This window comes from Poecile atricapillus, chromosome Z, assembly GCF_030490865.1.
Source record: "Poecile atricapillus isolate bPoeAtr1 chromosome Z, bPoeAtr1.hap1, whole genome shotgun sequence".
NCBI classification, from domain to species: domain Eukaryota; kingdom Metazoa; phylum Chordata; class Aves; order Passeriformes; family Paridae; genus Poecile; species Poecile atricapillus.
In genome coordinates, this window is record NC_081289.1 from 54,116,736 (window position 1) to 54,139,631 (window position 22,896).

Consider the following 22,896-nt stretch of genomic DNA (forward strand, 5'->3'; position numbering starts at 1 on the left):
TGAGTAAAGAAAATATCCTCTACACATAGATTTGCAGTGCTGGATGTTAGATGACACTCTGGCACACCTTGATGTAAAGTAAGGAGCAGGCATTCCTGAATATGCAGTGGTATTTGCTGTGCTGTGTATCTCAGGTGCTGATCACAGTTTTTTCTTCAACAGTCAATTGTGTTTGAAATTCAAACAGAGCCTATTTCATCATATCTTCCATGAGTGGTGAAAACCTTGCATTAATAGTTTACTTCAGCACTACAGAGCCACCTACAGCCACAGTACTTGTCTTGATCAAACCTTAGATTGTCATGCCAGGTGAAGACTGAACGTGGGAAATGAAACTTTGAGGTTCACAGGTCTTTTGTCTTTGAGGTCTGAGGTTCTTTTGTCTCTGCAGTCAAATAAACCCAGCTGAAACTCTGATATTTCATTATGCCTTCCTGTCAGAAATTACAATGAAGTCTTTCACCAAGCGTCTCAAAAGTATATGGCAAGCAAATACAAGGTCACATTGTCCATGCAGTGAGTCTGAACATGAGCCAACTCTAATTCAGAGATGTTGTGAACATATCAGTGACTCCAACAGTTCTGTAGTGCAGGTACTGGCATCACTCTGTCAATTTTTGGGTTTTGTTCTGGGTTTTGTTCAACTATGATGTCTCCCTCTCTCTGCTACCATGTCCCATGACCTCTTCAAGAGGAGGAAAATAAATATCCAACTCACTCTTACTTCATAAATAAGTTTCCTTATGAGACAATTCCCTTCAGAGATACAAGCTTTTGTTAATTTTCTGTATTCCAGATATTCCCATTAGCTTATAAGGTACTCTTTGGAAAAGAGTTCCTCAGTGTGGGTAGATGAGAACGAGGTTCTTTGGAGAACTTGGGCACTAGAGGCCAGCTAGACTGAGTGAACATTGTTGCATCCCATTTGCCAGTAACAGGACAGACATGAAAAACTGTGCATAACATAAAATCATAGTGAGAGGGAGTAACTAAGTTTTACCTAGACCCAGCTGAGATGAATACACACAATTCCTGTGATGGGGTCACCCAGCAGCAGACTGCTGCACCCCACAGTGTTTCAACATGTAGCAAGATTTCACAAGGCAACAACTGTGACAAAGAGAAATCAGGAGTATTTTTATTATTTGGTTAGTGAAACAAGAACACACCTTTACTTTGTGGTAAACATCCCTTTCCTACACTTGAGGAAGACAGGCTGACGATTATCTTTTCACAGAGGAGTTTCAAATGACACAAAGGTAGTTGAATAATCTCCCATTTGTATATGGATTGCCAGTCATCTCAAAAAAATCTGGAAGGCCTGATGCTGACAGTGGGCAAACTCTCAGGCATTTTTAGAAACATTTACCTGCTAAACTTACTTGACACTAATTAGGAGTAACTGTAATAGAAATGATAAAGATACTAACTACTGTTCTGAGTGCAATATGTATAGAGAAAAGTTTACCTTACTACCTCCAGTGCACCTTTTCTGTTTTTCAATTGCCACTGTCTTAGTGCTGATAAACCAATGTGTCAGGGTATCCCACCATACCTAGTAGTTGCTTTGAGAAAAGCCAGAGAATGCCTACATAGCCTAAACCCATAATTTTTTTTGCTGCTATAGTGAGGCTATATGATTAAATGATCAGAAAAGAATTCCAAATGATCTGATGTTATGTAAAGCTTGTAAAATTTAAACAAACTCAACAGCTCCCATCTGACTTCTCCTATGCTTCCTGGTCCTGACATTCACAAACCAAAATTTAAGCATTCTACCAAAGGACAATGGACAACCCTGCTCTTTGAGGCAGTAGCTGAAGTCATTGCTCTGCTACCCTTTTCTAAGGAGAAATGCAACAGCAGCAAACAGAAAGCTAGATGGTGCTACTATGCTGACTTTATGCTTACAACCAGACAGGCAGCACACAAACTTGGAAAAATGAATCAGATACTATAAAGGGATCCTAAAGAGTTTACACATGTAGATGAAGAAATGCTGTAGTTAGGTAAGTATTTGAGTTTTTTAACATTTGGTTCAGGAAATTATGCTATGTTGATCAGAAATGAAAAAGCGAAATTAATCTCTTGGATAATCTCTTGTTTTTGAAAGAGAAAAACATTAAGGAGAAACATATTTTCAGTAACTGTTGAAAAGTAGTATACAAAGTTTCATCTCATAGGAGGCAGTAGCAATTGAAGAAGTCTATGCTTCATCCTACCATATAGTACCAAGCATAAGTAAGGATTTTCTAAGATGTTGGAAACATCTTAAGTATTATTGTAGGTTTCTAATACTTTCCTTCACTTTGAAGCAATTCTACACCTATTCATTTAAGAAAAAATTAAACTTGAAGTTTTAAATCAGAAAAGAAAAAATCTTTCTATTTAATGTTTTTACTGTTGGTAAAACAAATTTTTTAGTTATTCTGACATATTTGTATGTTTTGGCTCAGAGACTAAGGATTGATACATTTTAAATTATGAAGGCTTACCTGTGATAGGGATCTTGCTGTGCTTGCTAAGAGAAGTATGACTGTATTCCTGACATCTTTATCTGTACAAGTAACCCAGAATTACAATAGACTAATTTCAATGTAGTCACCTTCCATATTTTTCTGAAAAAATATTAGTGGGAGCAGATCTCATCTTTAGATCAAACCCAGATTATGCATCTTCAAGTTGTAAAGGTAATTCTGTTTCTTGTCGTGCTCTTCTTTGCCGGGTGACCATGGACAAACAGCCCGTAAGAGCTGGCACCACCCTGGTTCTGGCTGACTTCAGTGCCCCCGTGGCTCTTCCCAGCTGAGTTATGAGCTCAGTGCAGCAGGCACTGCGGTTTATCCAGGTGACAGGCACACACGACAGCCCCGACCACTGAGAGCCAGCAGACCCCTGTGCTATCCTCAGCCTTGTCACCAAATCACCCGTGACCTTGGGTGATCTCAGTTTCCTCCTGTGTTTCATTCCACTCAACTGCAAACCAGATTATATTCATCTTCCTCTCTAATGATGGGGTGATGAATGTCATAAAAATGAGAGGAAAAAATTACTTTTCCTCTAATTCCACATCTTAGAAGACTGCTAACCAGAGCATTCGTTGCACAGATTTCCTTTAGTTCTGAAACTACAGCAGCAGGAGGAGAAATATGATTCTTCAGTCACATTCAGGGACCAATAGGTATATTTACTATTTATAAATGCTCTCCTAAGAACATATCGGCCAATTTCAAGTGCAAAAGAGAAAAAAATTTAAAGCATTAGAAAATTAATGGTGATCTTTATATTCTCAAAATACAATTATAAACAAAAAAACACAAAGCAAAACCTAAAACATCAACAAGTTGTGAGAGAAAAATAATTTTACACAAATTCCTTATTATCATGGAGACCACAATTTTGAAGAAGTCACCAAAATACTTTACTTATAGATGAGAGGAAGAGAGAAAATTCTAAGTACTTGTAGAATGCTTATTCCAAATAAGCAAAAAGTTTAAGAAATTAAAAGTACATAATCTATATGCAACATGTCATAGCAGGAAGCAAAACAGAACATAAAAGAATTGATTTTGCCCTTCAAATCTTGGAAAAAGTTCAGGACAAGAGCAAGGCTGAAATGTTTTACTTTGGAAGTCAAACTCAAATATTACCACCTGGTAATATCATCCTGTTCAGGCTGCTTAATTAGTAAGAATTTAATTTAATTTTATTATTTATTTCCTTTTCTTTTTGTGGTAACACCACTGAGCATTACCGATCCTTTTAAAGCAAGCTTTAAAAAAACCTCAGTATTCCTTTTTTATTTCTAGATTGGAAGCAATAGAATAATACCCTTTAGTAACCACTAGGCTATGCTAAGATACAGCTCAACAGGCCCACAATCTACTTTTTAAAATAATGCATGATTTAAATGCACGCAGATGTGCAAAGGCACATCAAAAAGCCCCCATGCATTAGAGAAGATATTTAGAGTAACCCACATATCTTGAGTCAATTAACCTGTCCTGCTGGGGTTTTCAACCCTAATATAATTAGGAATTAAGGAGATCCAATTGAGCCTTCCTGAAGCAAGTAGTACCTCCCTAATGCTGCTATTGTAACTCAACAGAGAGAAACAGGCTTTTAGCATTTTATAGAGGAAGTTTTTAGCTCAAATTTTACTTCTTTCCTCTGATGATTTGTTTTAGATTCAAGATTGCAACAGAAAAAAAATACTAGAAATGTAAAAAAACCTTCTTTTGTATGGATGTTTGCTTTACTAAATAAAGGAGATTAAAAGTATCTGGTATGTGCTCATCATTTTAGATAAGGGAAAGGTTACCACGTTCTGTGAGAAAGCAAATACAATACAAATTATGAGAAAGGAATCTGGAATATAATGAATTGCCAATAATTGGAACTGTTCTACACATCCCCATTAATGAGAGATATTTACCTTGTCACTACTCAGACTGTGAATGCTTTGCCTTGTAATGAATTGACAGGATTCAGATAGAAAAGGATGGTTATTAATCAGTCAATTCCCACTTTGAGAGCCTTTCATGCAAGAATAAAAATAAAAATGTAAAATAAGTATTAAGATTATGCTTACTGTAAGATGTATAATAGTGTTCCATTTTTAAAGCATGTAACAGAATACATTGAAAAAACATCAATTGTTTCCTTGATCAATTTTTTTTTCGAAGTCAGAGGAGTAACACTAGATAACTGTATGAATGTGTCAATGTAAAAATAAACCTCTTTTTATGAGTAGTACAAATGAACTTCAATTGAGATTCACAGTAGTGTTGAGTCATAAAGATTTTTATTTCTTGCTCTTAGAAAGGTTACAATTCATAATTAAAAATCCCAACTTTATAATCTAATTTAAAATATAATTTTTGATTATGAGTGTGGAAAAATTAAAGTGAGAACATGATTTGAAGGTGCTGCAGTCCAGAATACTATTTGTGACTTTAGCACAAGACAGTATAATTTGTAGAATTCAATATTCTTGAAGCACAAATGCAAGACAAGTTTTGAAACCTTCCAGCATATCCCCTGTTTTAGTAAGTAAAGTCAGTCTTAAAAAGGAGAAACTTTTCTGAAGAGATAAAATTGAAAACCACCATTAGATTGGGCCTGTGGGTTTTGCCAACTCTGCAGAACCTGAAATACTTGGGCACATTTCCCATATCTAAAAGAGCCACCTCTTACTGTAATTATCTTAGATAAAGTATTAATCTACCAAAACCCATCTTTCTGCAATTGGCTGTAGAATAAAATTTGAATTTAACTCTGAATAAATTTTGAGACTCTCATCTTAAAAACATTATGTAATGCCAACAGATTGCCTTCTCTTGCTATGAGAAATACACAGATCTTGTATGTTAGTTTGTTAACTGACATACAGAAAACGTAAGTTATCTAGCTCAAACACTGTAAAGCATGAGATGCTTCTGAAAAATACAATGAAGAATTAGAACTTAGCTAACTAACACATTAACTACATTAGAAGTCTGTTATAAAGGTTGTAAAATTCAACTTGCTGACATGATGAAATTCCAGGAGAAAGTATGATCACATTCTGTCATCTTTTTATATCTGTTCCTTTTGTGTATTCTCTGACACTGTACTTAAATATAAGACAACATTCTAAGAATAAAATAAATAAAATAAAATAAAGTATAATAAACATAGACAAAAATTTCCCTGTCATTTTCACTATTCAGGATGGCAGCAGCTGCCTTTGAGCTCTTTAGCACTTGATTTTATCCTATGGCTTCCTTCATTATGTTTTATGCAAACACTGCTTTACAGAGAGACTGGAGTTTCCATATTGTGCAGGTTTTCCAGGGAATTGCAGAGCCTGGCACTGTTATAACCCTGCTTAGCAGAGCACAATGTCTCCACTCCCACAGCTCCTCTGGAGCGTGGGAACCTTTCCTATCAGATGCTTCCCTAGATTCACCTTCATATGTGTATGATCCTGGGAGGTGGTACCATTTTCACTTGATAACAGGACAACTGAAATACTAAAAGTTTTAGGCTTCAGATATTAATTTTAGGATATTTGGACTTGAACAGTACAATGAATATTTAAAGCCCCATTTCCACTGACTTCAGCTAATAGCTGTGAGTGGCATGCACCCCTATGAAATCAGATTCCAGTTTATCAAACTGGACACAGGAAACAAATAACATACCATCAGTTACTATAGGTGGAAACACTTCAGTCTCTTAAAAGGAAGTTCTTCTGTGCAGCACAAATGGGGATAAAAGCCAGTTTCTTCCAAGCAACCCTCAACTATTTTAACTCCAAATTATTCCTTTGCCTTTCTGATGATACTGCCCATCATCTATCACAGGTTTCCAGTCTCTTTCACAAATGCTGATTTCCTTGATAACACAGTATCAGTTCAGAACCACAGCTGCTTTAGTTGTTCATTGAAGCAGGTGGGAATCCCTCTTGAAAAAACAGCAAATGACCACTTAATACTTATACTTACCCAGGAAGCCAAGAGAAGGCTGCAGGGAGTGCTTGGATGATGGCTCTTCATAACATTAATAGTTCCTGACAGTTCACACTAACAATTCTACTTGCAGGTATTCTTTTCCCTCCAAATAAATAACCTTTTACTTCCTCTCACTAGAACTCCAGTGTTTCCTATAGTACCTCACCAATCTCTTCAATCGTTATTGAAGGAATTATTAAATTTTTATTTCATTCACATAAAATAATGGTGGAGAAGTCCACACATTACAGTGCACAGTTGGTGTCCTAACTTTCCTTAACAAGTGCCTAGGTAATAATCATTATAGCTAATAGGTACAAAGAAAAGGAAATTATGACTGATCTAGAGCATTTCTGATGCAAAGAACTATAGTATCTGCCTGGAGAATAGTCACAGCAGTGACCCTGAAGTAAAATGTAGAAGTGAATCACAGTGCCAAGAAATGAGTTTTCAAAATCAAAATGAGGAAGCAACCATCAGCAGCAGATGGAAGGGATAATGGTTGAACTAAATTATTGACAACAATATTTGTTGGGGTTCTTTAATGGTCAGACAAGACTACTGATATAAACCAGTACGGAAAACTGAACTGGGGGGTTAGGAAGACCCTCTGAAGACGCCAGAAGAACAGTTCCTTGCCAAGACAGCCTCTGGGAAAACACAGGAGCATGATAAGAGGAAACATTGGAGCTTTCTCCTCGTTGTTGGATCCAGTTGCACTTTAACTGGGGTTGCAGAAAGCATGAGCCTAGCATTACCAGTGACCTGATCAAAAATGGGAACTTCTAGTTGCTTGGGATAGGTGCATGGCAGCACAACCCCCCTGGTATGTTTAGGGTGGAGTTTGCAATTGAACCAGGTGATGTGCAGGTGAAGCTGCTGTACATCATTCTTTGCTGATGTGGTTTGAGTCAGCCTGCCTCCATGGCTGTTGTTTGACCAGGCTGCTGAAGAGGGCGGGCAGCAAGCACCGTGCCTCCCTGCATCCTGCACTACTGCAGCAGGCTGAATACCTTCCAGCAGCAGGGAACTGAATCCACACTAGTGGGCTGGATCTAGACAAAGATGTGCCACCATCGTCAAACCATTTCACAGGTGTTTGGTGAGTGCAAATGAATGGGACAGGAGGGCATCATGCTTTAGTACGAACACTTATCTCCTCTCCAGCTCCTCTCTACTCCAACTTATTCATGTCAGCTGAGTCTTCCTGCTCTCTCTACATTATCTCATTTCCCTTATGTATTTCCTGCCATGCTTTGAAGTTTTCTCATCTCAGTTTCAGTCTCCAAGCACAGTAGCTCCAGTTCCCCCAGTGACTCCATGACTGGTTTCCCTCTCTTTCCTCACAGTTCCTGGTCACCAGCCACAGGTCTCCATCCAGCAAGTCTCATAGTTATAGTCCTAATCATTTGTGTCTAAGTTTCACAAAACCTAAATGAGGGATGAGATTGATACCTGGGAAATTTAAGCCCAACTGATTAACACTTTGACAAAACTTATGTCAGTTTGGTTCTTTTTTTACAGAAAGCATCATACACAGGAAATTTTGTCAATTACTGCCTGTATACAATGGGCAGAATACAAACAGGAGGAGACTAAAAAGAAAGCTAAATAGCACGGACATTAAGTACATTGATTGCTTTCTAACAAAAGATACAAACTTGCTTACTGTCAGCAACACTACTTCTTTTTGTAGGTGGGCTGAGAAATAGTCAATTAGACTATTAAAGGAGTCAGTTAAAGGAGCTGTCTTCATGAATAGTCTATTCCACATAGTTTTGGTGTTAGACAGAAAAACATCCTTAAACTAGCATTCATATATATTTTTTTTCCAAGAGAAAGACCATACAGCAGACAGAGAAAGGAAAGGGAGATTATGTGGCATGTACCACTCTATTCAAGTATATAATTAATCCTATTTTAATGGAAAAATATGTTTCTCCTAAATATTCTTTAACGAAGTGCCAAAAATTGCAACATTTAAAACCAGTATCTAAATAAGACTGTACTCTTAGTTCTGCATTTCAGACATAGCTCATCATCTGTCTTTACACATCACTGAACTTCTGAAATGAATGTTATTCCTGACTAGTCTGTACTTTTTGTATAAAATGAAGATATAACACAATACCATACTATAAGAAATGTTCTAGACATTTATGTTTTACAAACTTTATTATTTTAGATACACTTTGTTAAAACACAGGCACAGTGAAACAAAATTATAAAATAATAAAATAGAGACAGCCAGGAAATGGACACTTACCCACAGTGCTTCATGTGAGGTGGTTTATCCATTCTCACCGCCAGTTTAATTTTCAGGTCACTGTCCTGGCTGTTTTTGGGAACTATCATTTTATGCAGGTCAGGAGACTTCGGGCTATTGGATGTTGGATATAACACAACCTGCAAGTCATGAAAAGAAAAACTTGTAGTCTTTAATGGAAACATCTAAGCAGTGAAGATTCTTGTTGCATCTCTTCTAATATGAAAGATGACTAAAAAAGATTTCCTAAATCTAATAAACCAGCTGACTCAATCTCATTGTAAGAGACCAATTTCAAAAATTAACTCCTTCCTTCTCTTTCAAATAGGAATGTTCATATTATGAGTTAATAAAATTTCCTTCTGTTAATACATTCTGAATTAACATTTTTTTTAAAAAAATGGAACAGCTGGCATTTCAAAAGGATCATGTACAATTAAATAGGTACTTAAACTTCTACATTATTCAGTGCTCTGCAGGAAACACCCTTTTGAAGCAATTTGCTGTAGCGTTATGCAATGGATCAGCCCTCAGTATTGCTTGAGAGAAGATAACCAAAATATATGTCTTGTTGCTGTCTCCAAGTTTTGATCAATAGCATTAATAAAAGTCAATAAAAGTCAAAAAACACAGAAATTGTAGATGAATTCCAAAGCACCTCTGCTGCAAATGGAATATAGTAATTGTAAGATATTATGTCCAATTCACGTGTGATATGACACAAACCTTTAATCTACAGCAATAGACATAAAAACTCCCAAACCACTGAATTTTAAATATTTAATTATTAAAACAATTATATAAATTCCTTGGAAGTTTTATGAACAACGAATTTTAGATTAGTGTTAGCCACACGCCATTAAACATTTATTTACCATCCAAAAAATGCATCCATTTATAGCCAGTACAATTAAAAATTACTGCTTCATCAAATCCTTACCCACAGTGACATATTCAGCAGTTAAATGCTGCTGAAACAGAACTTCCTTTCATTCTCATTATAAGCACTACTTTTGAATCTAGACTCTGAAGTATTCTAAGATGTTAGAATTTGGACTCTAAAGTATTCTAAACATACTACTTGGGAGACTTTCATAACATTCAGTGTGTTCTGAATTACAATTACCACAAATTACCATTATCATTTCAACAGTAATAACACTCTAAAAAGGATCATCCTTCACATCTTTCATTACCGGAAAAATGAAATTAATCATTATGTTAACCATCAAGTTAATTTCTTACACATAGTACTTGTGTCATATATATATCTAAACCACAATATGTTTTCCTCTGTGTTACTATGAAGGTTAAATTAAGGATACTGTCCAAGCAAGTATAAATCTAGAAGATGTTATTAAGACAGAAATATTACAATAGTGTCATTCAGATCTAATCATCTGAAAAATGGCGCAAGTGGAAAGCCTTCAGCTTTTCTTCTCAGTATTTTGCAGAAGCACATTCCTGCATCCTGTTAATATCAGGAGCTCCAGTCAAGCAGAGAAATATGATGTATCACTCCTAATCAAATATGCAACCTTTGTAAAACCAGTGGAAGAATTAACCTGTCAGATCTATTGAGTACATTCAGTACCTTTTAAAGAGATGGCAGAAGAATCAGTTTATTCAGATTTTAGCAAACCAGGAGGTTACTTCTTCTCATTTTTGCAAATGCACAGAAACCACTATTTATAACAGAGCTTATTCCTTCTCTCTGGTTTTCATTCTGAGTAAAAGGCATTCCTTAAATAACATTTGAAAACATTATGAGCATGGCAACCTTTGAGTTCTGATGTCTCAAAGGGAAAATAATTTTTAGTTTATTTACCCCTTTAACTACGAGACTATATAAAAAGAATTATTATACATTGCTTGCATTTAATCACTAGGCCTTCACATAGGTGATGGAATTTTTCCTCTTCTACAGTCTGTAGTTCCTGTTGTCCTGCAACACATCTCATGCATCTCAAGTGACATCTTTCTCCTGTCAACTTCCTGAGTTTTTAGAACATTGATGAAAATAAAAGCAGACAAGGGTATAATTAATTTATATCTGTGGTACTGACAATTCCTTTTCTGAATTTTTGAAGGACTATTACAGAGCTTCAATTTCAAAGCTCTCACAAAGAAGTATCTGTCAGACTATTTAAGTATGCACTGTGGTGGGTTTGTATTACACTTTGTCATGCCTTCCAGCTTTAAAAAATGACAGCTTGAAAGAACTTTGTAATCAAACTTTTTGTTACACAAAAAAAACACACGCAAAGCATTTTTAAAGCATAAATTATCTTTGTGATAACCTTCACACTAATATTGCCCTTAAGGGCAATGACAGCTACTGTGCACACAGCATCAGGTGGCACAAGCTGCAAGCTCCCACAAAATCACTGAAACCAAAACTCTTGGCAACTTCTCGATAAGAAAAGTAAAAAACTGCAGAAATTACTATTAAAAGCATTCTTTCCACTATGGAACACTGTAATGTGAGGGCAATGCCATTGTCCACGGAGAAACTTCCTAACATTATTCTGTCTCAGATTTCCTTCCAGCACTGCTTAAGGGTTTAAATCTTCTGGTTGTTTCATAATCTACTTCAAAAAAATGAAATGGTATCTACTCAAATGTCTTCTCTGGCAGATATAAGAGTCACCTAGAGGACACCCTCTCTGTGCCTAAAACTTTTATAAATTTCATAGAATTCCTACTGAATAATATATTTCTGTACTAAATCGTATATTTCTGAAGCTTTATTTTATTTTATTTTGATTTGTTTTATTGTACATTGTCCTGGATTAGCATTCATATACCTGTGGATATCACCATAGTAGTTTATTCAGCAGCAGCACAGAGAATTATAAGTTTTTAGTATAGGAAAGTGTTTATCATAATTATACTAATAGGTAATCTACATTAAAAAGTATAATGAACTATTAATATTAGATAGCTGCACAGCAAGCATAGCTGCTGTGCATTACAGTGCTTCAACCTATTTAAGGCAAATTAATCGTATCAGAACAGTGTGGGTTGAGATAATTCAGTAAATTCAATTGTTTCATAATCACTAAAAAATACTTGACTAAGTGTTCTAATTATATCTAGCATTACATTTCCTCAGACCACTCTGTAACTGAAAAAGTGTCAAGTTCACTTTATACCGCTCCTCATCTGGATGTAAAATAAACACAGAAATCTTAAATATTATAGAGCCACACTTGTAGGCATTTGTGCAAAGTGATGTTCTCAAAATACTGTTTCTGAGTTGTGAATGACTCAAAATGTTTCTCTCTTGAGCTTAAAAGATGACAGGTACGAAGACGTTGAAGCTAACATCATTTGACAGCATAACTAACCACCATTTTGTGATTCCATTATTTATTTAGTTCCTCTGCTGGATCACAATAGAAGTTAATTTAAGTACACCTGAGCCAAACAGTCAATCCAGACAAGTAACTATTAATTCTACTTTTGGCCCATTGATCACATCTTCTTTTAAAGGTATGAAAGAAAGATTGAGCTGCCTAAAGTACTCTAAAAGCTTGAACAAACCAAACTGGGGGCATTCTTGCTTTCTCAGAGAAGATAACTGAGCAAAAGGTTCAGAGTCAGAAGCAGTGTGAAGAAGTATCTCCTATTGGTACTCCCGTGTTGAGATAAAGCTCTCAAGCTAGCCATTGTTACACAAGTGGTACACAATGTTACACAACTGCAGTTGTCCTGTGGTCAAAAGAATATGCAGCCTTCAAAAGGGACTAATGAAGGCATGACTAGCAAGTTGTAAGCACCTCGAGAAAAATCAGGAGTCAAGATATACTCTACATTTTCCCCCCACCTGACACTTGTGGCTGAGTTCCAGCCAACTTGTGTCCTCACATTCTGGATGCTCCCCAGTGCCCTACTTCCACCAAAACCCATGATATTCAAGTGTTGAATCCAAGCAATGGAGTTACCCACACTTCTGACCCAAGTGCTTGAGATGAGATAGATTTTTCAAGTTGTGATGATCTAAGACACATTTTGAGATCTCAGACTCTGGGCACCAGACCTTGGTAATCATGGTAATTCTGAGCCAACTATGCTGAGTTTTGGCTCATTGTCACAAGCAAAAGAGATGAAAGTGAAGAAGACTTGCATCTTCATGCCCTGGCTGAAGAGGCAGGTGATGTTTAGCATGCTATTATCATTACATATAATTATAAAATCGTTATCTTGTCTTCAGTACAGAAAGTACCACAAAAAAGAAAGACACAGCCTATGCACAGTTTCCTCTTCATAACTCAGCCTGGGTCATCTTCAGAAAGCAAACCAAACCTCAGCCTAGCCCCATCCCCAGGGAGGCTCCTGATATATGGGGCTGCCCTGGTGTCTCCCAGTCCTGCCCTATGCCCTGACACCCCAGGGAATTGCTCCTGCTTCTGGTACCCAGCCTCCTATCCTTTCTTCAAACTCTATAGTCTCCAACAGGAAAGCTAGAAAACGTTCTGAGACAAAAGTTCTTGTGCCTGATGTGCTCTTTCAGAACACAAATGGTGCTACAAATGCTGGCTTTTTGCTGCTGACCAAAAGTTCGTTTCCTTTTTTATCCTATTCCATACATAGGATGAAAAATTTTAACCTCATATTTTAAGGTCTGGCTAAGTTACAAACGGCTGAGAACTGAATATACATCATGTCGTCTTAATCATACGCAGCTTTGTGAAGTCTGTTCAGAATAAACAGCACACTCCTCGTCATGCAACAAATCCCTCCACGAACTAGAGAAACTAAGCTCTCTAACTCCCAGGCTCTACCAGAGACATTTCTAACTCAAATTGTGATTTTTTAAAGCTATGAAAAACAGCCAGTGCCTGGCACGTAAGATCACAAAATCAATCAACTGCATTTGTTGGAAGTTTTATCATGCAACAGGATTAATTAATACAATATAAGGATTTTCTTTCATGTTTTAAAATACACCAATTTGAAAAGATTTTGCCAGTGCAAGCAAAGAGGATAGGCAAAATTTAAGTTACGAAGCAAGTTATGAAGCAAGCCCATTTTCATTGGGCACATGCAAATTTATGCTGCTGGTCATTCTCTGAACAAATATTATAGGAAAATCTCCTAGTTAAATATGGTGTTTTACTGATTTGAAAACAGTTGTAGAACAAAAAATATTGAAGCTGGTTTGGGATATGAAATAAATAACTAGATAAACCTTTCAATGTTACGTTGTTTGTATAACTCTGGCCCCAGCCTCATTTATGGGACACCTGGTTTTGATAGAAATGTCTAGTGACTCTTTTCAAGGTACCTTCTTCCCTAACTTGAAAGTTTGGAGCTGTTCTGTGCTGTGTCAGCCCCTTGCCCAAAGACTGGTTGATGTCAGAAAGCCAGCAGCTGCTGTCAGTGTGACAAGAAGTTCCATTGAATGCCCCAGCAGCAGCCTGCCAAGCACAGCACTGCCCTCACCTTCCCTGAGCATTAAGTCATGACACCCTGCCGCCAGGAGGATGAAGAAGAAGCAGCTCAAGAAGAGGCTTAAAACTTGAGGTAGAAAGGGGAAAAGGAGATGTCTCTCTTGAGAGTAATTCCCTTAGAATAGTTACCACCTTGGGAACCCCTGAAGAATGTGTTAACAAGAGCTTGATCACCAAGGGGTTTATGAGTTTTCTATGAAAGCTCTATCATCTCACCTATTGAATGTTCTCTTGCTTTTTGGCTATGATTGTATCACAGCTAAAACACCGACACAAGGCTTTGGGTAACAGGTGGTTAAAAAGAAACAAAAAACAACAGTGAAACCGAATAGGCACATGGTGAGAGAGCTATCTAGAATACTGCTGATGAAAAAGAACTGGGAAGACTTCAAAATTTATACAATCAACCTCTGTTGATGGTGCTGGCTGAACATTTTCCCTAGCAGGTCTTAGCAATTGATAAAAGTAGTCTTTGAGTCCCGAAGAGCCTCTCCCCCACATCTAAGAGAGACAAGGCCTGAATGCAAAGTATCTCAAGCATTTTCAGAGAGAGGCACTCTCAAAGAAGCTACTGAGACCCCCCTGTTAGAATGGAAACAATAACACTCAGACATCACAGAGACCTGACAGGCAGACTGCCTGGGGGGCGAGAGACAAAGCAGGAGTGGAAACAATCTCTTGTAATTCTCCAAACTTAAAAAAGAAAGACAGAAGAACTCGGGCCTGAGAAACCTCAATAATTTCAAAGTGCGATGGAGAAACACAATCCCCAGGATGGCAGGCTTTAAATTAACAGTCACAGAATGAATCTGTCTCTGCTCAGGGGATCTTTGAATGTGGCACAGAAGATAAACAACATACCCAGTGCAGTCGACATTCAGAAACCCATCAATCCTGAGTATAGGTACCTAGCCAGTACTGCTATTTTATAATTTTAAATCAAACACAGAATAACAGCACTAATGGAAAAAAACCTAAAAAGCATAGCTGCACAGCTAATTATTGCTGGCTGCAGCTGTGACAAGCAGGCTGTGAGACAATAGTTCTCTTTTAATTCAATAGTCAGAGCACCAAGGCTGAAATATTCTTATATTTGAAAATTATCAGCAATCAAACACCACCTGCTGCTCTCACATTGTATCCACATGTGTGCTAAGCACACACAAGGGCTGTCACTTTGAATTACTAGAACATCTTTATACACAAAGTACTGACCAAGCAAAAGTGGTGTCAGGTCCCTGTGTTTCAGAAACCACCAGGCATATTTTCCAGAAGTAGTTACACCAAACTCTGAAGGCTTCTTCACACTTTCTCAGCTGTTTCATGTACAAATGCAAACATCAATTCTGCCTTCTGTATGCACATACAAAAATTATTCAAGTGGCCTGATCAGCATCAGTCACATAAAATCTGTACCACAAATTTCAAAGATATTTGACTAATGTAAATTCTTAGCATCTTCTCATAAGTTTAGCTTCAAATATGCAGCCTGCTTCACTTTCTAGAAGTTAAAGTCAGGGGTTCTATCCACTGCATGTAGGGGTCTGCACAAACACAGACTCTGGCCACTCCAAAAGCTCATGTTCTGCAGAACCCAAATCCAAATAACATCCTTTCCCCTTTTATGCAGCACACATCTCTGTTTTTAATTTCAGTGAAAACTGAATTTGTACAACTGTTCTCCAGTTTTTGTAGAACGGAGAATAGAAGTTGAGATTTATTTTTGTTTGAAAGTGGTCAAGCAGGAAGCAGGAAGGAACATCCTGCAGCAAGCAAAATCTTATCTTGGGATTCACTGGATGTATTGGTATTTTATGAGGAAGACAGCCATATCAGACAAGTGACATAGCAAGTACTACTCCCTTTCAGCTAACCACATCTTTGAATGCTTTGAAGGGAAAAGATGACAAGTGCAGACATTAGCCCTTCTATCACTTGGTGCTGACCTGGTGGTTTCTGCAGCAGAGGTTGTGAGGCCCCAGCCTGAGCTTTCAAACATGGAGTACATAAAGCTGTAAGTATGATCTGTCCTCTCTGCTGAAAGCAGAGGCCTTTCTGCTCCCCAATGAGCTAGTTATTTCTGGAAATGAGTGGCCTGCTGATACCAGAGTCTACATCTTAACTTCATAAGTTAGGGAAATCACCATGCACTGATGGGTTCAATGGAAATGCCTTCTCTTCTACAGTACTGGGGAAACCTTTGCTGGCTCCATATTTCATACCTGAGATCTCTTTTCCTAATAAACTGACCCCTTGGTGGCAGAAGAAACTTCTTGGTATGTGATGGAAGCTCAAAATTCAAATAATGTAACTTGATGCTGCCTTCCGTTTCTAATTATAGATTAAACAGAACAGAACCTGCAGAATAACTGCAAGGTATTGGAAATGCAAGCTTGTACAAAATGTACAAAATGTACAAAAGTTGTATCAGGTCAAGACACACACTTTTAAGAAAGTACTTGACAGATGAGAATTAATGTCCACGGTAAGCCTATCTCAGCAGGGGTAGGTTTGAGCTGAATTTTTAAGTACAGGAAAAATACCAGTAAGAAGTATCTTCAGAGCTTTTCCAAGGATAAGAAAACTAGCTGGATCAGATCTACTTCTGCAAGTCACTGCATTGTAATGACCAGGCATACAACTGCCAAACTTTATAAAAATTAAGCTTATCCAGTGGGATCCAATATATTTTTAAATGCTACCTGAATTTAAGTCTCTCAGACCTGAAAGTAAAGACATCACCAACAAAACAAGACTTTGAAAGCTAAGATGTGTACCACAATAGTACATGGTAAATATAAATACAAATGCAAACTATTTTGTAAAAATTCTGTCTAATCTTCTCTCAATCTCCCCTGAAGCTAGCAATCACCACTCAGAATTACTCTGGTTAAACCAGAGAAGTAAGTTGAGAGATTTCTTTTTCTACTGAATTAAGGATCTGATCCCTTGAACTGGTAGTTGTCTGTCGGCAACCACAGGTGTTACCAGCCCTGGGAAGTGCAGAAGGACAGACATCCAAACAGGCCACTGCACAGCCAACATGCCCTTTTCATGTTATTTTTCACTGCTAAGGACCATATGCAGTACACAGGGTCATTGTGGGAGGTTTATTTCTAACTGACTTATCTTTCACAGAAGGTATTCTTTGGCAAGGATATGGACATTTTTGGTAAATGAGGAGTGTATTATAAAAGAGAAAAGCAGTATCCAGGCATCTCTTGGGTACTCCTGTTTGCTATTCCAAATCTCAGCACAAGCTTTAATGCAAGGGGGGAAAAAGATGATGGCCTTTATCCTTTCTCACAAGGGAAAAAAACCAAAAAAACAACCCAGCAAAAAGAAATTATTTTAATAGGCTTATTCTGGTACAAACTGCAAAATCCCAGAGCATCTGATAAAAGCAAGCAGACTCTCCCAAAGAATACCAGGAGAGTAAGAATCAGAAAGAGCTTCCCTCCCTCATCTTTTATAGATCTTGCTTTGTCTCTGGGGAAGCTGGGTCAGACTCCAACAACAGGGCACTGAGGTCACTATACCCTCTCAATTACTTATTTTTTTTCTCTTTCCTCTCACCCCTCCCAACCAATTCACTTTCTTTAAACTGGTTTGACCAGCTGACAAACACAGATGTGTCAGAAGGCAGCCAGGAGTGTGGAGGGAAAGAGTAAAAACCCCACAAATCAATCATCTGCGGCCACAGGACACAAGTCAGACAAAAGCCATATTCAATATTCTATGCTTGAAATGTTTTTTTTTCTTTAAAATTAAATTTGAAATATTTTTAACTTCCTGTCCTAGAAACTTAGACAAGCTGCAGTGTAAGAAAGCAGACTAAGGCCGGTACTTGAAATTTGGCTATTTGAGGTTGCAGACACAGAGGATTTTGTTAAAATCTGCCACACATGTATATACACATATATACTTAGCCTTTTTATATTAATGATTCTTCTTTTCTTCTCTGACTCCTTGGCAATGAGTATTCTGGCTATTGTTCATAACCACATAGTCCTTCCTCCACTGTCTTTCACCTTGGCCCTTGACTTCCCTTTTGCTTCTTTGAAAGGACTGAGCAAGGAGGGACAAAGACAAAACTTCTCTGCATTTAGAAACCCCATGCAGTTCCTGCAATTTCACCCTTTCAGTGTCTCTTTTATTGTTCTAAATCCAGATATTGGTGACTGCTCAGTTGCACACCAGTGGCTCCTTTGTACCTGTCACACTGCCTGGCTTTTACCAGGGTGTTACCCCTGTGGGAACCTTCCCCATGCAGATCCCACCCACATCTTGATCAAGTGACCTTGGAAGCCCCTTAGAAGGATATGAGACGAGGCAAGAATCCTGAAGACACAGTCCTGACCTTAACAAGTGACACAAGGTGTGAGAGAATGTCTGCATAACCACCTGTGCTCAGAGGACACAAAGCACAGAAGAGCCCTGCTGTTTCCAACAAATTTTGCTTGCTTGAATGAGAAACAGCCAGGACTCTGACTGTAGAACTGAGCACTAAAAAGTGAGCTACCTTCCACGTACTACATATCAGAGGGGAAAATTTCAACAGAAGAAGGGGAGATTTGCAGACTCTCTCTGCCTCATTCACCCTACCTTCTTCTTTCTATGATACAGTGCACGCTCTAGCTCTTGATTTTGGGCTAAGAAGGATAAATTTACAGAACTTGCAGGACAGTCTGAGTTGGAAGGGACCCAGAAGGATCATTGAGTCCAGCTAATAAGTGGATGGCCCATATGGCGATTGAACCTTGGCATCATTAGCACTGTCCTCTCACTAACTGAGATAATATCAGATTATCCTCTCAAGATAGGGAAAACACAAAAATTGGAGGAAAAGCTCATGGAGTACAAGAAAAAGCTCTTATTTTAGGAAAACACAAAAATGGAGGAAAAGCTCATGGAGTACAAGAATAAGGTCTCATTTTACTCTCATACATTATCTCTCACTCCTCTCCCATTCTGCTCCATCCTTCTACCACTTAAGTATTTCTTTCCCTTTCCCTTTCCCTTTCCCTTTCCCTTTCCCTTTCCCTTTCCCTTTCCCTTTCCCTTTCCCTTTCCCTTTCCCTTTCCCTTTCCCTTTCCCTTTCCCTTTCCCTTTCCCTTTCCCTTTCCCCATTGTTGGCTACATTTATTACATACCAAGTCTTACCTCTCTCTCTTTTGCTCCTAATTTGAATAGTAGAACACATTGGTATATCATGCAGAAATTAATGTTTTAAACAAGACAAAGAGAGCCACCAGGGATGCCTGATATAAGTTTCTGAAAGGTAATTGAAGTCAACCTACCATGTTTTGAACACTGATAAAAGTCACCCTTATATAAAAAAAGGACAGTTTGGTAGAGCCACAGCAAAGCAGGCTGCTACTGAAGGCCTTACAGCATTTAATGTCATGTTTTATCAATATTCACACTTCTATCCATCATTTCTCACATATTTCTCTTCTCTGCACATAATACTCACTCTTCCCAGTTCTTTATCTTCAAGTGCCAGCACCCCGGTGCTTTCTGTAAAGAGTTTTACTTTGACAACAGGCCGAGGGTGAGTAGTGGTGAAATCCCCTTGGGTTCCCCACCTGCAACAAACAAAACAACAAAATTTAACTGGGGCTGAGCACAGGCCTGAGAGTGATAGGACTGTAATCTCCTCTGCAGACTTTATTAATGCTCTTAGAACTTAATTTTCAAGCTTTAGGAGGAGGAGGGTGGGAAAGAAAAGGGAGGTACATTTTTGAACATCCAAGATCAAATAGCTACATAGAAAAAATGGCTTTTCTCTGTGATAAAACAAATCAGGGATTTTTGGTATGACTTTTGTCATAAAATATCAATCTAAAATTTTTTAATGGCAAAACTCAAAGAACAGCAATTATATTTTCACAAAAAAAAAAACAAACAGGAAGGAAAATAAAGAGACATCTATTTTCTGTGAAACATATTCACTATCTTCTGCATACAAGTGAAATTAATTTAGCAAAGAATCATGTCTCAATTCACTTCAGGCAACCACAGCATGAATAAATTAGAAGACTTAGGAAGAGAAAATGTTATCTTTTATATTATATATATTTTACAACTTAGTATGAGAATGTAGGAAAAATGTAAACACAAATGTAAATAATAGGAAAAAAATATTATCAGAGTGACTATAGCTCTACAAAATAATTACTATCACAAGGCTCCATGCTTTTAGAGAACCTTAATTATGCAGACACACTTCTAGTCGTTAATCTCTTATCTCAATTAAGACACTTGGTTTGCCAGCCTTCTCCCCCTCCTCCCTGTGTGCCAGTGGTACAACAAATAAAAGTTATACAAATTAGGTTGCAACTTCCTTCAATGATCTATTCCATATTCCTGGACAACCACATGGAGCTCATTGCATTGATTAAACTGATTGTGATTATGCTACTAGGTACAAACAAAATGCAAAAAGTAAGTACAGCCCCAGTTTCTCCTGCTGTCGTCCACTATGTGAGATACTACAATTATCAGAAACTAATAAAATAAAGAAAACAGATGACCTTAAGAGTATGCTCTATAAAAGAATGTATTACACAAGCCAAAATCTTAGGTCCTCATTTAGAAAAAAACCAATAATTTTCATTTACATTCAAGAATACACAATGTAGATCAACGTGAACAGAGTAGTACTTTTCCAACGAAGGGATATATCAGACAAAATAACTCCACTATCATGAGACACAGACTTCAAGACCATGTCTAGAAAGTAATAAGCATCAAAAGCAAAAAGCTTTAAGGAAGCAGAAGTTCTGTATAAACCAGTCCTACAGGTAGCTGAACATGCCTGACTCTGAGATTCACCACAAATTAACTGAATCTTGCACTAAATTCTGTCTTTGCTCTGTCTAGGTTAGACAGATGCTTACTCTGTGTGTGGTGTGCATAGCTTTAGGCTCAGAAAAGTGGCAATTGAAATAGGAACTCTGATAAATCACCTTTCTGAGTGGGAGAAAACCTGTTTATGATCTGATAATAGATGCTGCAGCTGCAGAGTAGGACAATGTCCAGCACTACTGCTTCTCCCAGCAGTGGGGCCAGGGGTAGGTTTCGTCACCACGCAGAAATGAAATTTCCAAGGAGAAAGCACCTTTATAAATTATGAGATAGCTGTATCTTCAGTCTCCAGATCCCACTATTCAGGAATAATGCTGCCTTGAATTTGGAAACACAATCTAAGCACTTTGATAACTGCACCCTCTCTCTCAGCTGTCAGGTTTGTTTGTCCCTGAGCTTCCAGAGGCATTAAACTGTGCATGCCCTATTGGACAGGAAAAACAAATATTGTACACAAAAAACCCAAGAGAGACTCCCATTAAAATAACAAAACAAACCCAAACCCTCTCTACTTTTGTAGAGGTCTAGTGTCAGCATCAATTCATAAAGAAAAGAAGAGAAAGAAGAGGTCATGCTGACTCAAGGGAAGAGAACATCACCTGCAGCAACTCAGCTGCTGCAAGCTGAACAGCAGGCGTGTGCTTCAGCATTTGCTGGGGTTTGAGCACCCTAGCATCAGGTTCAAAGGACTTCCTAGAAAGTGGTGCAGCTTTCTTTGGAGACCCAGCTCCATCACTGCAGGACACAGCAGGTAGGGATAGGGCACACATGAGCCTTGCCCAGGGAGCCTGAGAGGATTTGCTCCTTCTCCAATTTAGAGGCACAATTTAGTGAGAGACTGATGAGAATGGGATAAACACAGGGTCATCTGCCTGTTGTTGGCACTTATGTTGTTGGCACTAGAAATCACCTTTAACACTGAATCTGATCACCAGCCTTGAGTGACACCTTTCTCCCGTCCCTTGTCCCATCTGCACCAGTAAGTGAAAATCCTGGGCTGAAAAAGAATGGTCTGAATACATTCCTAAAGCTTAATGCTCATGGTAGAAATATTTCATGCACTGATCAGCATGCTCCTGGACCACTAGGACTTCAGCTGACTCCCATAGCCCCTCAGGAACATTTCATTGGAATTGGAATTGGAATTGGAATTGGAATTGGAAGAGCAGATGATCATAGATTTACTGACCAGGTTTTAATATCATTCATCATGAAAGAGCTCATGAGAAATCACGTTCTGTTAAAGGCATATGCAAGATTGTATCCTTTATTGTCACACTTACTTGTGGGCATCTGATGTTCCTATCAGCTGCCAATATAACAGCCTAGTACTCATAGCTCTTTTTGTTCCTTGTATATGACTAGAACACAAGCCCTGTTTCTTTGAAGCTTCATGTTTTTGCAGAGGTATCAATTCATACCATTTGAAATCAGCAGCCAAAATAGTGGTATCATGTTCATTTTAGTTTGCTCCTTCCAAAAAGAACATGAGACCCAAAACTCCACTCAAACTGACTTTATCTAGATACATGGACTTCATCTAAATGCTGTACATTTAAAAGCACATTATTATGTTATTATGCATGCTATTAATACATCAGGCAACAACTAAAGCAGAAGTCAGAAATGACAGCCTAATCCAAACTCCATCTTGTAGTCTAACCCTTATGAATGTTCATGCTAATAACAATTTGCAATTTGCTTTTTTTTTTTTTTTTTTGATTTGTCAGTATGAAATGAGGTGTAGGAATAAGAACAGCCTTTTTGGCTGTAGTTTGCACTGTCAATCAACACCTCCTAATAAACATT

The 22,896-nt window shown here is 37.9% G+C and overlaps 1 protein-coding gene across 3 annotated transcripts in view; it reads right to left on the reverse strand.

Moving 5' to 3' along the window:
- The window catches only part of LOC131573263 (calcium-dependent secretion activator 2-like), a 283,517-nt gene that overhangs the window by 127,415 nt on the left and 133,206 nt on the right, over positions 1–22,896 (reverse strand). For all 3 annotated transcript variants that reach the window (XM_058827047.1, XM_058827048.1, XM_058827046.1), the window contains exons 7-8: positions 19,694–19,805; positions 8,761–8,900 (exon numbers count right to left, since the gene is read on the reverse strand). In XM_058827047.1, the coding sequence (XP_058683030.1) occupies positions 8,761–8,900; positions 19,694–19,805 (252 nt within the window). The remainder of the gene's footprint in view (positions 1–8,760; positions 8,901–19,693; positions 19,806–22,896) is intronic.